Source organism: Rhinoraja longicauda, chromosome 1 (assembly GCF_053455715.1).
Source record: "Rhinoraja longicauda isolate Sanriku21f chromosome 1, sRhiLon1.1, whole genome shotgun sequence".
NCBI classification, from domain to species: domain Eukaryota; kingdom Metazoa; phylum Chordata; class Chondrichthyes; order Rajiformes; family Arhynchobatidae; genus Rhinoraja; species Rhinoraja longicauda.
This window is the reverse complement of record NC_135953.1, coordinates 37,533,223-37,549,493: the sequence shown is the minus strand read 5'-3', so window position 1 is coordinate 37,549,493 and position 16,271 is coordinate 37,533,223. Positions and strand designations below refer to the sequence as shown.

The window sequence follows — 16,271 nt, the reverse complement described above, 5'->3', positions numbered from 1 at the left end:
TTCTTCAGACTGATGAAGAATTTCCAGGCCAGGCCAAGAAAGGCCAGTATTTATTGTTTGTCCTTAATGAGTTGCTGCCTTTAATCACTACACTCCTTCTGGTGCAGGCACCGCCACAGGCTGTTTAGTAGAGAGTTCCAGAATAAACTGATCTGAATCTGAAAGTGAATCATGATGCGGGAGTACTTTCACCTGAAACAATAATGTTCTCGTTAATATATTGCAGCAGGATTCTAGGTCATAATTGATACTCCACTGCACCCTTGATCATCCCTGGGTTGTGTCCACCAGAGAACTGAATGTCGACTGGCCCAACAATGGCCATTAAATGCTTTGAAAGTATTGAAGATAAAGCTTTAAAATTAGGAACTACTGATGCTGGAAATTAAAGCAGCAAGCTATCTGCCAACTAATGCGAGTTAAGCAGCATTTGTGGGAGGGAAGGAATTGTCAATGTTTTGGGTCAAAACTATGTATCAAGACTAAAGGTGGAGACGGAAGATAGCTAGTATAAAGAGGAGAGGGGAATGGTGACAGGGGTTAGGGGCTTTTAAATTATTTTGCTGATTAAAAAGAATTGCAAACGTGTGCTTTCCCCAAATTATTGTTCCCATTAACCTTTATTATTCCCAGTGTGTCTGCCTGCTGGGTTGCAGGGAGGAAACATTGAATTTCATTTCTGAAAATGAATAAAATGCTGAAAATCTGAAACCAGATTTGAAAATGTTGGGAAAACTCAGAGGATGAGGCAGCCCCTGAGTAAAGAGAAACAGTCAACAATTCGAGTCTGCAATCCTTTGTAAGAATAGTTTGCTCAGATTTTCTGGCCTTTTCTGTTTGTGTTTTGGATTTTATCCCCTGCACTGCCTATAGTTTGAGCAATCTATCAAGGGCCCGTGCTCAACATGCTGTTCCCAGGGACATTGAGACAAACATTGATTGGCGCTGGAAGATTATCAACTCATTCTCAAACACACTTCGGTCTGCCTCAGAAGTTGTCCTCAACTGAATGTTGCAGGTTGCCACATTCCACAATGCGGAACTACGTGGGTAAGGGACACAATGAAGTTCAGTACAGCCACCACAAAGGCACTGTGGGGGGAAGGCACAACATGGGACCCTTCCTCTAATGCACACTGAAGGGCTGGAACATACGTAAAAATCTTCAATTGCTCTTGAAATAGAAAATAAATTGGTGGTGGTCTGACACAATGGAATAATGTCGTGCTGTCAATACTGGTGTAGGAATGACTATATATTAGCAAACGTTAGGAATAAAGGTTGGTGAAAAAATCTGTTGCTGTTACCATTTAAGTATAATGACAATCTAATCACCAAAACCAGTCTGCCTTATTGACAATGGCATCTATAATCGGGCAGCTGTATGAAAATTAAAAATCACTTTCCACATACAGTGCCTATAAAACAAAAAGATAAAGATGATTTTAAAACATTGTGCTGGAGTCATTGGCAGTTCTGAAGGGAACCACCAGCAATTATCTATTTAAACAGTTGTATATCCAGAGATTATAGTTGTTATTATAGAGTCATAAAGTCATAAATTGATACAGTGTGGAAAAAGGCCCTTCAGCCCAACTCGCCCACACCAGCCAACAATGTCCCACCTACCCTTGTCCCACTTCCCTGCGCTTGGTCCAAACCTGTCCTATCCATATACCTGTCCAACTGTTTCTTAAACGATGGGATAGTCCCAGCCTCAACTACCTCCTCTGGCACCTTGTTCCATACACCCACCACTCTCTGTGTGAAAAGGTTACTCTGTGGCGCGTCGGTAGAGGCCCGAAATAAAGGCAAGGAGCCAGGTATTTTGGGGGCCTTATGGTTTATTACACGGTTATCAGACGGGTCGAGTCTGCCGGAATGGCTTCGCGCCCAAAACCTTGTCCTTATATATGTAGTACCGGACCACCCCCCTGGACTGGTCCATTTCCGTGCCGAGGGGTCGGTAGTGGTATGGCCCGACCCTTGGGAGCCGCCACAACCCCTCGGAATCCTATTAAATCTTTTCCCCTTCACCTTGAACCTATGTCCTCTGGTCCTCGATTCCCCTACTCTGGGTAAAAGACTGTGCATCTACCCAATCTATTCCTCTTTGTCACTGGATTCCACATGCTGAGAAATAAGATGGATTCAAAACCGTTTAACACAGAGCAATTGTCCTTCAGATCCTACACAAAGGATTTGAGACCCCATTCATTTTACTGGGGATTTGGTAATAAGGCAAAGAGGATCGTAAGTTGCATTGTAAAACTTATTTTGATACGTATAATGTCTTCAATTGTGTGCTTTAGGTTATTTTACAATTTTTAAAAAGTTTTAATTATCTACTTCAAATGTAATAGTTTAAATGTTTTTGAATATTAGAGACTTTTAAAGAAATCAAAAGTCCTTCAAGATGGCAGAGGTGGGGTAAGGCTTCGCCAGCTTACAAAACAATTAGATTGCTTTGGGGTGGGACTTCCACAGTGCGCCATTAAAGGCTTTGGTACACTTAGACCTTGCGGCTGGAGTCTTGGATGCTCTGGTCCAGCAAGATCGGCCTTCTGATGCAGATTAGGTAAGGCCTTGTGTGGGGAGACTGATGGTAACAATTCCCATAGGTTGGCCAGTAAGATGTACCCCAATATACAAATATTGGCACAAAGACACAGCTGGTAGAGCTACTGTCTCACTGTGCCAGTGGTCCGGGTTCAATCCTGGCCTTGGGTGCTGTCAATGTGGAGTTCGTATGTTCTCCCTATGACCGTGTAGGTTTCCTCTGGCGTTTTGATTTCCTCCTAAATCCCACAGACATGCGGGTTTGTAAGTTAATTGGCCTTTGTAAATTGTCCTGAATGTGAGTGGATGAGAAAGTGGGATAACATAGATTCAGTATGAATGGGTGATCAATGGTTGGCATGTACTTAGTGGGCTGAAGGGCATGTTTCCGTTCTGCATTTCCAAAAAAGCTCCTTCAGTGCCTCTTCCTCCATCAGTTTCTCCTCTGCCAGTAGTTAAACTGAATTTTAAAAAGTGCTCCAGCTCTGTGAGGAACAGTCACTTTGTCCGATACTTAGGAAAAACTATGTTTTTTGTTTAATCTTTCAGGAATGGTGCAAAAAGCACTTCGGCTCAGTGCAGTATGTGACATTTTCAGGCAGGACGATATAGCAATAATGTAACGAGCCTGATTGTCCGTGAATAACCTTATTCCCTAACCTACATTGATCCCTGTGATGCAAAGAAATAGGTCTGTGTGCCAGGAGGCAAAGTTTCTCACTTTTAATAGAATTTGACATTTGCTATCTTCTTTTCAGATGATCATATTCAAGTTTTGGAAACTCAGACAGCAAGAGTTGAAAAATCAACAACAATCCCTGTGACTAATTTTGCCACAGAGACTTTCTATTCTATATTTGAAAACTTCACATACGCTAAAGAAAATGATAAAACAGTGACATTTAAGTATGCTGATGGTAAGACAAATAATCTCGTTTTTTTTAAAGTGCTTTCAGGAGATGGCTTAAAGTTTAGTTACAATAGCCTTGAAAATCTGTGACCTAGGCAGAATAATTCTGCTGTACATTGGCTAAGGGAGCAGAAAAAAAGTTTAAAAATCAGCTGTGGCCTGATTCTGTAGAGATAACAAAATTTAGTCAAGACCAGTTTGGGTAAAACTATCTTTCACCTCAAGCACGTGAGAGAGAATTGCTTGAACTTGGAGCTGGGGATTTCCTCAGCTCCTATCTCTCCAATGTTGAGCCATTGCGACAGACCTTGTGCACAAATCGTGTCAATGATGAATGGATTGCCAAGCAAGGCCTCCCCCTTAGTGACTAATATTAGATATAATTCCCTCATATCAGATACAAATGAAGTCAGTAGCAAAGGTTACCATTGCACTCCGTGTCAACAGGAAGCCAGGGCAGTGTATTTATGGCTTTTGTAAATTGTGTGTATATAAACATAGCACAAAAAGTAAGGAAATTTGTGTTTGGTAGATTATTTCTTTGTTGTAACAATGCTTCTTGGCAATAAATCTTATACCGTTGGAAAGCCTGTTTATTTCCCTTTTAAATGGTGCCACATTTGTAAGGAACATGCATTTGTGGGATGAGCAGCAGAGCCGAGTATATGGGTTGCGCCCATGAAAAATCTGCCAAATCTTCTCTGCCAATGCCAAACAGCTTATTCTGCTGTTGCTATTGACTCATGTTTTGTGCTTCTGGTACCCCCAGGTGCTGACAATCAGGTGCCTGATTAGCACCTGATTGGCAGCATCTGTGAGCATGGGCCCTGCTACAGTGGTCAGTAGGTGTCTGCTCCAAGAATCGGCATGCCACGTTTGACTGATCTGGATAGGGCCCGTGCGATAGGGCAACTTCAAGCTGGTGTTCCGCAAAACCAAGTTGCGGCATTATTTGGAGTGAGCCCTACTACCATCTCCAAAGTGAAGGCCAAGTTCCAAATAACGGGGGATGTCAGAGACAGACAGCGAAGTGGGTGTCCCAAGAAGACGACACCCGAAGAAGACCGTTTCCTCATCCTGTCAGCACTTAGGAACCATAGGCTGTCTTCTACAGATTTGCAGTCAAGGTTTGCAGGACGATATGGCCGACGGCTCTCTGCCCAGACAATTCGGAACAGACTGCACGCAGCCGATCTCCGATCTCATAGGGCTGCCAGGAGGCCTGCCATGACTGCCCTTCACCGTCAGGCCCGTTTGCGCTGGTGTCTCCCTCACTGGAAAAACGAGGCTTGTCATCATTGGAGGAAATCTCAATGCAGAGAGATATCGAGATGAGATTCTGCAACCAGTGGCAATCCCATATCTCCACAGTCTGGGACCGAACTCTATCTTCCAAGATGACAATGCTCGCCCCCACAGAGCAGGGTTTCTCAGAGACTACCTCCAGAATTTGGGAGTGGAGAGGATGGAATGGCCTGCCAGCAGTCCTGACCTCAGCCCCATTGAACACTTGTGGGATCAGCTTGGGCGTGCTGTTCGTGCCAGAGTGACCAACACAACCACGTTGGCTGACTTGCGACAAATGCTGGTTGAAGAATGGGATGCCATCCCACAACAGTGTGTGACCAGGCTGGTGACCAGCATGAGGAGGAGGTGCCAGGCTGTTGTGGCTGTGTATGGTTCTTCCACACGCTACTGAGGCTCCTGTTTATTAAATGAATAAATTGTTAAATTGCCAATATGTCTTGTTTCTTCAGACTTCAATCATCCATCCACCAAACAACACCGAACAAGAGTCAATGGCAGAATAAGCTGTTCGGCATTGGCAGAGAAGATTTGGCAGATTTTTCATGGGCGCAACCCACATACTCAGCTCTGCTGCTCATCCCACAAATGCATGTTCCTTACAAATGTGGCACCATTTAAAAGGGAAATAAACAGGCTTTCCAACGGTATAAGATTTATTGCCAAGAAGCATTGTTACAACAAAGAAATAATCTACCAAACACAAATTTCCTTACTTTTTGTGCTATGTTTAGTTCATAGAACATGGTACAGCATAGGAACAGGCCCTTCAGCCCACAATATCCCTGGTGGACATGATGCCAAGTTAAACTAATCTCATCTGCCTGCACATGATCACTATCCTCCCATTTCTTGCATATCCATGTTACTTTACAAAAGCCTCTGAAATGCCATTATCGTATTTGACTCCACCACCATTCTGGCAGCGAGTTCCAGGCACTCATTGCTCTCTGTGTAAAAAGACTTGTCCCACATGTCTGTTTCAAATGTTTCCCTTCTTACCTTAAAGCTATTCCTCTTGTCTTTACATTCCACTCTGAGAAAAAGGTTCTGACGGTTTATCCTATCTATGCTTCTCATAGCTTTATTTACTTCTATCTGGTCAACCTTTGACGCTACAGAGAAAACAATTCAAGTTTGTCCAACCACTCCTTATAGCTAATATCTCTCCAAAGCCTCCTCATCTGTATAATTGTAGAAACAGAATTAATCTCAATATTTCTACTGTTACTAATGCTCCAGATCAACCTGACATACTATAGTCTCTTGCTTCCTGGATTTTAAAAAAAACTTAGATGTGGGAAATCAGAAAAAACTGGAAACATTCTACAAGTTGAGCAGCATCTGTGGAAAGAGAAACAGAATTAATGTGTAGGAATGAACTGCAGATGCTGGTTTAAATCGAAGACAGACACAAAAAGCTGGAGTAACTCAGCGGCTTAGACAGCATCTCTGGAGAAAAGGAATAGGTGACGTTTCAGGTTGAGACCCTTCTTCAGAATTTCAGAGTTAATATTTCAGATTGAAGATGTTGATGAGAACATAGCAAGATTTTAAGTTATAGAAAAATGGAGGAGGAATGGGTAGGACGAAAGGAATAGCCACGATAGGGTAAGAAGAGGATTGAAGTGCAGAACAATAGTGGTTAATGATTTAATGTAGACAGTGGAGAGTGATATTACAAGCAAAGGCGTGTGAAATACAGGTCTGTCAGTCAGACCCATAACCTATTGATATTATTGGAATGTTTTCTCTCTCGCTCCATTAACATAGTCTGATGTTAATGATTGTTAATGTTTACCGTGCCAATTCGATATTACATGTTATGCGTTTTGTGGTATTTTAGTTTTAAATACAAAAGCTGGAGGGAGCAGGAGCAGGCCATTCAGTCCCTTGAGCAGCCTGTTACATTATTTAATAAGAACATGGCTGATTGCAATTTGAACTCTCCATTCCTACCTATCTGCAATAACCATTCCCTCCTCAGCTTATCAAGAATGAATCTACTTCTGCATTTAATATATGTGAAGTGTCTGCTTCCAATGTCCTTTGAGGAAGAACGTTCCAAAAACCCCTTCAATGCTCTTTGTAAATAAATTCACCTCATCTCTGTCTTAAGTGGATGACCCTTTATTTTTAAACAGTGAACCTTAGTTCTCTATTCTCCAACATGAGGAAACTTCCTGTCCATGCGGTGCTGGCTCAAAGGGCCGAATGGCCTCCTCCTGCGCCTATTTTCTATGTTTCTACATCCTTTTTGTCAAGACCCATGGACAATCTTCAACTGGATGGTGTATACTCCTGATAGAGATTGTTTGATCTACACATGTTATTTTCCATAGATTACATAGGTACAGTTAACATAATTGTCTCTATCCTTGAAGGAATGACTTGGAAAATTGTCATGGTGATTCTTGGCGGGATAACATTTAGTCTGGGAATAATTGTACTGATTCTGAATATCATTCATGACAAGTAAGTGTGATAATATTAATGCTATTGGTGAGTATTCATTGCATTGTGCAAAAAGTTGATTTGAATTAATGATGGATTGAATGTGCCACTGATTTGACTACCAATAGTTTTGTGTCTCAAGCAATGCTCCAGCCCCTCAAGAAGAGGTGGGTGCAGTCTCTCTTCAATTCTTTCAGTTTACGGGGCAACTTGACAGCGACATTTTCATAAGTTCATAAGTGATAGGAGCAGAATCAGGCCATTCGGTGCTAAACAGTGTATATCCATGGAGAGTAAAGTAGCCTTTGGTGGGCAAAGGTTGAAAAATTAGCTTCTGTGTTTTCAAATCTTCCATTTATGTTTCTGAGCCATTCTCTGGTGGATTCGGTCCCTGAACAATGGAAGATCTAGCTTTGGGGGGCCACTTTGAGAGGGGGGGGGGGAAACAATGGAGGACCCAGCATGGGGGGGACCGCCATGAGGATGGCGAGGAGAACAAAGGAGGGGGGGGGAGAACAAAGGATGAGCCGGTGCGGGATACTTTGTAACTTTGTTAGTGCTGTTTATGTGGTGACTATTTGCATACCATAGGTATGCAAGCAAAGGATTTCACTGTGCCTTGTCACATGTGACAATAAAGAATTCAATTCCATTCCATTCCATGCAAATCTCAGCAAATTAATTCTGATGTCCACACAAAATGTTAATGTGCACTAATGTATGTATTCTGGAATTCCCATGAAAATAAAAGGATGGACGGTAGAATAAGAATGAGAAAATAGAATTCTCCCCATGGATTAACCAGTATTTGTCCCTCAAACAGCATCATTAAAACTGGCCGTTTATTTCTGTCTGCGATTTTGCTTAGCGTATATTGAATGTTGCATTTTCCGATGGCAACTTCAAAAACAATTCAGTAGCAGTAAGGTTTTCTTTTTTAATGTTTCAGGGGTACTTTTATATTATATTTTAAAAATGCTTAATAATAGATAAATACAGTGAAGTTTTCTGATGCATTTTTAGGTTGGTTCCAAACATACAGGGAACCACAGCATAAACCTGGCCCTAATTAGAGAGCCCATGACAATTAGAGAGGGGGGTTATCTTCTGGCTTTGCACTCTTGACAATGGGCATAATCACTAAAAGAGTACAATAAATTGTAACTGTACCATGCATGTGGTTTTTGAACATTATGTGCATGCATACTTGCATATCTTACAAATGATATGTAATTTGTAATTATAATTTTCTGTTGAAGCCTTGAGCTTCTCCTGTGTGGATTCCATAACACTGGTACAGACCGTATATTTACTGGTACAGACCGTAAATTTACACTTCAATGGAAAATTATGAAATCCACATCCAAATTCCTGATGCACCTCTCCTCCCAGAAATCTCTACCAGGAACATGGATAGATAAATCCTCCAATTCTCGAACACTGAGGTTTGTGCAGAATTTCCAACTTAAAAGGTCTTTGTAAAGGCACAGGATGCATTTTGGTGCTTGATGCATTTCGTACAAAGGAACAAATCATTTCTATTCCAGTCACTCCGTCTAAGAACTGGAAATCTGCCACTTGTGCAGAATAAAATTTTAGTTCTTCACAAACAGAATAGACGGAGGGGGGGAAGAAATGGCTCAATCAGCACTTTACCAAGCTGAGTGGAGAGGTCATGTGGCTCTGTGGAGTCTGGAGACTGGTCACATGTAAACTTTGTTTACTCAGTATATGTTCTCCTGCCTACTTGAAAACTGAACAAAAAAATTGGCACAAACTATTAGTAATCATTATAAAAATGGGAACTAAATGAAAGGAATATGACACATTTTAAAAATGTGCATTTGGTTTGAATTGTATTATTGTCTCCTTTTATTTCTCCATTACTGGAAAATCACACTCGATTAATGTTGATGCGTAACACTTTGATTATCAGTGGAATAAAGTGACACTCGTATTTTGGTAAATTGAATTATGTTATATTTACTTTTTTTTTCTTTTTTTTTCAAAAATCATGATGTTTAAATAGGAGTGATTAATACTGAGCATAATGGACCAGAAAGATTCTTGTTGCCTGTGTGATGAAAAACTGCTGGTACAGCATTTAAATAGCTGCAGTAAGTTATCCAACCTCATGCCCTCCTGACAATTGCAAAGGCCATCATAATCCCCACAGGACTAGCCTTCATAACCATAGATGTTTTGTCCTTTTTTATCTACGGGCCAAGCACCTGTTACAGGCTTTACAGCAGAGTTTATTTGGAACTATCAAGCAGATCCTGGCCTCAGGTTTCACTCTGGATACCTCTACATATTTTAAATAGATGCTTCAGTACAGCATTGAGCATCTGTCACATTGTTCACAAAGGTCTCTTAAAGATGAAACATTGATCCGTGTTCCAGATTGACACTCCAGGTAGTTGTAAATAATCCAATGAGGTGAAACGCAACAAAAATCTGAAGTAAGTGATGTACAAAGGCCCAGTAAAGCAGCAATCTAATGAATTGGGAGATGCACAAAAGCCACAATGGAATATCAGAATATTCCACCTGAAAAAATAAATAAAATCAATGAACTGCAAAAAATGACAAAACTTGCAAGCAAGGTAAAGGCTAATAGTAAAGTTTTAAACCTATATATATATATATATATATATATATATATATATATATATATATATATATATATATACATATAGGAGAATACACACATATATATATATACTGTATAGGATACACATAACATCCCAGAAATACCTGTGAATCAAAGGGGCGGAGGAACTTCAGAAAATGACTGAATAGTACAAATTGGTCCATTGGAATGGGTGACGTTTTGGGTCTTGACCCATTGACCCCAAACGTCACCCATTCCTTCTCTCCAGAGATGCTGCCTGTCCTGCTGAGTTACTCCAGCATTTTGTGTCTATCTTTGGTTTAAACCAGCATCTGCAGTTCCTGCAGTTCCTACACACTAAAACTAGAGGAATTTGATTTAAGCTGAGAGGGTAAAGACTTAAAAGTTCATGTTCATAAGACATAAGAGCAGAATTACGCCCGTTGAGTCTACTCCACCATTTAATCATGGCTATCTTACCCTCTCAACCCCATGCTCCTGCCTTCTCCCCATAACCTTTGACATCCTTACTAATCAGTCAATCTCCACTTTAAAAATACCCAAAGACTTGCCTCCATATCTGTTTGCAATGATGAATTCCACAGATTTACCACCCTCAAATTCCTCCTCTTCTCCTTTCTAAAGGTACATCCTTTTATTCTGTGATGTTTGGAGCTTGAGGGGCAACATTTATGGAGTATGGAGGGTATGGAACCAGTTACCAGAGGACGCTGTAGAGGGAGCTCCAATTGCAATGTTTAAATGACATTTGGACAACTACAAGCATAATATTCAGAAGGGTCTGAAGAAGAGTCTCGACCCAAAACGTCACACATTCCTTCTCTCCAGAGATGCTGCCTGCCCTGCTGTTTCTCCAGCATTTTGTATCTATACTCTAGTTTCAGACTCCCCATCCCGAGAAAAAGAGTAGGAAAAATTCACATAATCGATGATCGTTGCAACCTTGTATATCTCTATAATGACTCCCTTCAACATCATGTAGACTTAAGGAACTGCAGGTGCTGGAATCTTACATAGAACACAATGTGCTGCAGTAACTCACTGAGTCAGGTGGCGTCTCTGGAGGACCTGGATAGATTTGGGTTGGAACCCTGAACATGAATATACAACGTTTCGGGTCAGGACTCTTCTTGGTCAATTATATGGTGTGTTATTATAAATATTAAGATGGCAACCTGTTTTTAACTTCATAATTTCAATCAGTTTAATTATAGATTTTAAGACCAGTGGTAGAACTTAATGTTCATAACACAATCCATATGTTTCATTGATACTTTAAATATGTATTTCTTGACTTCTCTGAACAGTAAGAAATTAAAGGCTGGAATTGTCGCTGACGCAGATGAGAAAACGTCTTTGACAACTGGACTCAAACTCCAACATGATGTTTCTCGTTCCCCATCATTAAAACACGGAGAAATACTGATTGAATGGAAAGATGGCAAGATAACATCCCTTTTTGATCACAATTGAGATAATAACTATTAGCTTAATTAGAATCAGAGAAAGTTATTGCATGTATTTGAATGAGACAGATGGAGCAATGGAGTAATGCCTTATACTACAGAATCTTTATTTAATGCAAATGTATCCTGCCCTTACTGTCTGATTGATAGTGCTGAACAATGCCATTATTTAAATTTTGTGGTGGGGAGACGGATATGGAAAGAATTTTAAATCTTCAAGGTACTTGACTGGTGTCACTGACTTTTAATTCTTTACAATGTAGCTCTGCATTTTGACTGCTACTGCAACTGTCTTGCCTAGCCTGAAGTGTGGGGGAAATATTAACCCTAGTATTAGTGAAACCATCAATGATAAGTTATAAATGAAAAAATAAACAAAATCCCACAAAGGCACAGTGAGTTACAGGATGAACACTGAAGCCACATTAACCAAAAGGTGCTAAGTTGCATTTGTTTGAATCATTTGAGTGGTAATAATCATCCCTTTGTCTCAATTTCAAGGAGGTTACAGTGGCCCACAGTTTCTGCAACTGACAAATTTTCAGTAATCCATACTATAAATGTGTGTTTAGCTGTTAGTTGAGGGTAAGATTATGTTTCATTACAATACTTTACTTAATTTGCGTGCACTTGTTGTCAAGCCTCACAAATCAACAAAGACCATTTGATTGAAACATCAAATGATGCCTTTTATCAGTGATTTTGGAAGGGCAGAAAATAGTCAATATCTCTCAGCGGGTCGGGGTAGGTGTGGTAGAGTTAAAGAATACAGTACAAGAATACAATAAAATACAAATTTTAACTAGTATTTTTAATTCCTAGATTTATGCTGAAGAAATTAATGCTGCCTCTTCCTGATGATATAGATCATAAGCAACTGGAGACAAAGCCAGTGAAACTAGCCAGTTTCTCAAGGCTTGATCCCCATGCTCCTCCACATAGATCTTTCGGAATGAACAAGTTCAATTAGCTTACTTTGTTGCTGGCTGAATGTGCTTCAGGGGGCCAGGATCTTGTGTAAGAGCATCGGTTCTTTTTTTATATTGGAACTTTCCCACTGTACATTCAAGTACTAAACTTCTATCTGGATTAGCCCTTGCACAAATGATACATCTGCAGAAATGTTCATGTTAACTCCAAAATTAATTTTAATTATAAATGCCTGGCATTAGCTCGTCTTTTGACATTGACAGCATAGAGTCATAGAATCATACAGTGTGGAAACTGGCCCTTCGGCCTAACAAGCCCACATTTGCTAACAATGTCCCAGCTACATTAGTTCCACTTGCCTGCGCTTGGGCCATATCCCTCCAAACCTGTCCTATCCATGTTTATCTATGTTAAATTATATTCTTCAGATACATCCCCATCAGAAGGTGATCACATAGTCTTTCTTTTCCTTTGGGATTACTAACACAACAGAAACCTTAGTGATGACTTGTAGATCTTGAATGATAAATGGTCCTAATGTGGATCTTTTTGAGATTGCATTCAGCAGAGACATTTCTGTTAATAATATCTCTTTGACTTTGATAACTGAAACTATCCAAACCTCTTACAGAACTCTATCTTGTTAAATAATCTGTCATGATGGACCAGTATTATAATCTCTGCTCTACTGTACTCCATTTGTCTTAATGCAGTAAATTAATTTTCAACTTTGATTTTAGGAAAGAACTTGCAGGAAAAGCTTTTTTGTTACATCTGACATTCTAGCTAATATTGTATTTTATCTATAAAATGTTTTAATATCTGCATCACATGCATGTTAAGTGAAAGGAAAGTTGAAGGAGTTGATTATTATTAGTATATACATTGAGAAATATTCAATAAATTTGAAATATGACAATAATACAATATGAAAATAACAAAGATTCCTTGATATCTGTAACATCAATTATTTAATGTGCAAGAAGTTACTTCATTTTATGAGCAGTATGTTCCTGGCACCCATGCAGTTCACCAAGAAAGCAAAATCATTTGTTCATTCCTTGCTGGAATATGGGTCTTTGTGCTTGTGCAGAACTAAATGTTCTGCCTGGTCCACAGTTTACCTATCCTGAGCACAATTTTCATTTATTTTGCACTTTATTATTTTGTCTTGCTGATATGGATGATTTGAAATATGGATAAAGCTGTTAGTGCTTCACTGCTTGGAGTGAAGACTGAGATGAGTGGCAGTAATATAAAGCTTAAATAAACAAATCTGATTCTGTGCAGACTGTTACGGAAGCTCCATCTAAACCATGTAAATGCTCCCAATCAGTTAAGGAGGAATGTTTAGTAGTTGCTGGAAAGCCTGCCTGCCTCAGTGTAAATCTAGTTGTAATAAGAGATAATCCAGACTGATTGTATAGTGGTAATACTCTTTTGCCAACATATTCTCGAGTGCTAACAGTCCCAGGAACCCAGGGCGTTCATTTAAGCTTGCTGCAGTTTACACATTTCCTTCAAGAGTCAAGAGTGTTTTATTGCCATACGTCCTGAAATGAAACAGTGACATTCTTTCTTGCAGCAGCACAACAGATATGCAAACATAGTTCACTGTAACCACCATAATAAACAACAAAATGCTCATTTCAGGAGGATTTGCATTTATTTGAACCTATGATAACCTGAAGCATCATCAAGCTAAGAGCAGCTCTCACTACCACACATGCTGGCCTTATCTGCAGAGAACAAAGGGACCTTGCATATTTAGAACCTGCTTCAATAACTAGCCTTCCACTGCACCCTGGCCAGAAATAGCATAAATCTGAATTTTGGATGCTCAGTTTCAATGTGTAAACTGCGTCCTGAATGTTTCTCTAATATCTTTTCATCGACGTCATTTATTCCATCAACTTCTTTGCCTTTGGAAGTTGGGAGGAGCAAATTAAGTGCTTGTTTTTCCATTTAGTAATCAAGACATGCAAGCACTTTCGATTTCGATCTCGATTTTTTTTTAGATTTAGAGATACAGCGCTGAAACAGGCCCTTCGGCCCACTGAGTCCGTGCCGCCCAGCGATCCCCGCACATTAAGACTATCTTACACACACTAGGGACAATTTTTACATTTGCCCAGCCAATTAACCTACAGACCTGTACATCTTTCACCAGTTGTTTCCTATTTTCTATGCTGAGAAAGATCATAGTGAGACTGTGATAATGGGATTAGCACACATAAGTGGTAATTCGTGTGGGAAAACTGGTAGGGGAAAAAATAAATTACAGCTGAAGTTAGTTCTACCCTATATCTGGTCATATTCTTTTCAAAAAGGAAAGGGAAACACCTGCAGTTTTGGATTGGGAGAAATTGGATCCTCTTCTCTTGGAGCTGGCTTGGAGCTGGCTCGAAGGGCCAAATGGCCTCCTCCTGCACCTATTTTCTATGTTTCTATCTCAAGCAGCAGCGCAGAACATGGCTGAACCAAGAATCCCCCCCCTGGATAACAGTCTGTGACACAGGCTGAACTTACTTGAGAGGCTAGGAATTCATTTACATCTTTAACAAGACACATTTGAATTGCTAAACAGGTATTTTTTTTAATCCATTTTTGTAACAAAAAAGTATCTTCTAAACAAAGCGATGATCTTACCCATTGGACTGTGATACACTTTAATAATAATAATAATAAATTTAATAATACATTTTATTTGTCTTATGTAGGTTGGCACAGGGTCAACAGTACAATGAAATGTATTTGACAAGACAACGGGTCACCTCGGCAGTAATATTCCAATATTTAAAAAATGACATTAGTAAGGTAAAAAGACAATATTAAAAATAGGTAAAAAGACAATATTAAAAATAATCAACATATATGATTTGAAATGTGTTTATGAGTTCAGAAGCCTGATGGCCTGATGGTAGAGACTGTTCTTAAGTCTGGTGGTACGTGCAGCCATACTCCTGTATCGTCTGCCTGACGGTAACAAGGAGAACAGCCTGCGAGCTGGGTGGCTGTGGTCCTTGATGATGCTGCGTGCCTTCCGCAGGCACCGCCGGTAGAAAATGTCCTGAATGGCCGGGAGACAGTTGCCAGTGATGTGCTGTGCCGTCTTCACCACTCTCTGTAGTGATTTGTGGCTGTGGGCAGAACAGTTCCCGTACCAGACTGTAATGCAGCCCGTCAGCAGGCTCTCGGTAATCCATGGTAAAGATGAGGGAGTGGGGCCTGGGAACCGGAAGTTATCGAGGAGATGGAGAGCGTGTGAGGTGTCTTGGGCGTAGGTGGGGAGGGATTTAACCAGGGGGGATAGGATGGAGTCGACGTAGGTGGAAATAAGTTCGGTGGGACATGAGCAGGCAGAGACAATGGGTCTGCCGGGACAGTTCTGTTTATGGATTTTGGGTAGGAGGTAGAATCGGGCCTTGCGGGGCTGGGGAATGATAAGTTTGGAGGCATTGGAGGGTAGATTGCCGGAAATGGTGAGGTCCGTGATGGTGCTGATGATAAAGGTCTGGTGTTTGTCGGTGGGGTCATGGTCCAGGAATAAGTAGGAAGAGGTGTCTGAGAGTTGTGGTCTGGCCTCGGTCCGGTAGAGGTCAGCACGCCAGACTACCACAGCACCTTCCTTGTCAGAGGGTTTGATGATTAAGTCCGGGTTGTTGCAGAGTGAGTGGAGGGCTGCACGTTCAGGAGGTAGAGTTTGGGGATGGGGCCGGTGTACTCCCGGAAAAGGGATATCATGATCACATTGAATGGCGGTGCTGGCTTGAAGGGCCGAATGGCCTACTCCTGCACCTATTGTCTATCCTACACACACCAGGAACAATTTTACATTTTTATACCAAAAAATGAACCTACAAATCTGTAGGTCTTTGGAGTGTGGGAGGAAACCGAAAATCTCAGAAAACCCATGTGGTCACGGGGAGAACATACAAAAACTCTGTACAGATGGCACCCATAGTCAGGATCGATACCCAGTTCTCTAGCGCTGTAAAGCAGCGACTCCACC

The 16,271-nt window shown here is 40.7% G+C and overlaps 1 protein-coding gene across 2 annotated transcripts in view; it reads left to right on the top strand.

Moving 5' to 3' along the window:
• The window catches only part of LOC144612332 (uncharacterized), a 38,313-nt gene extending 23,388 nt beyond the window's left edge, over positions 1-14,925 (top strand). Inside the window, exons 3-6 of one of the 2 annotated variants that reach the window (XM_078431943.1) lie at positions 3,318-3,476; positions 7,159-7,249; positions 8,488-8,673; positions 11,171-14,925. In XM_078431943.1, the coding sequence (XP_078288069.1) occupies positions 3,318-3,476; positions 7,159-7,249; positions 8,488-8,673; positions 11,171-11,336 (602 nt within the window). In that variant the 3' untranslated portion in view covers positions 11,337-14,925. The remainder of the gene's footprint in view (positions 1-3,317; positions 3,477-7,158; positions 7,250-8,487; positions 8,674-11,170) is intronic. The other variant, XM_078432027.1, reaches the window with a different exon arrangement.
• Positions 14,926-16,271: the final 1,346 nt, after the last annotated feature.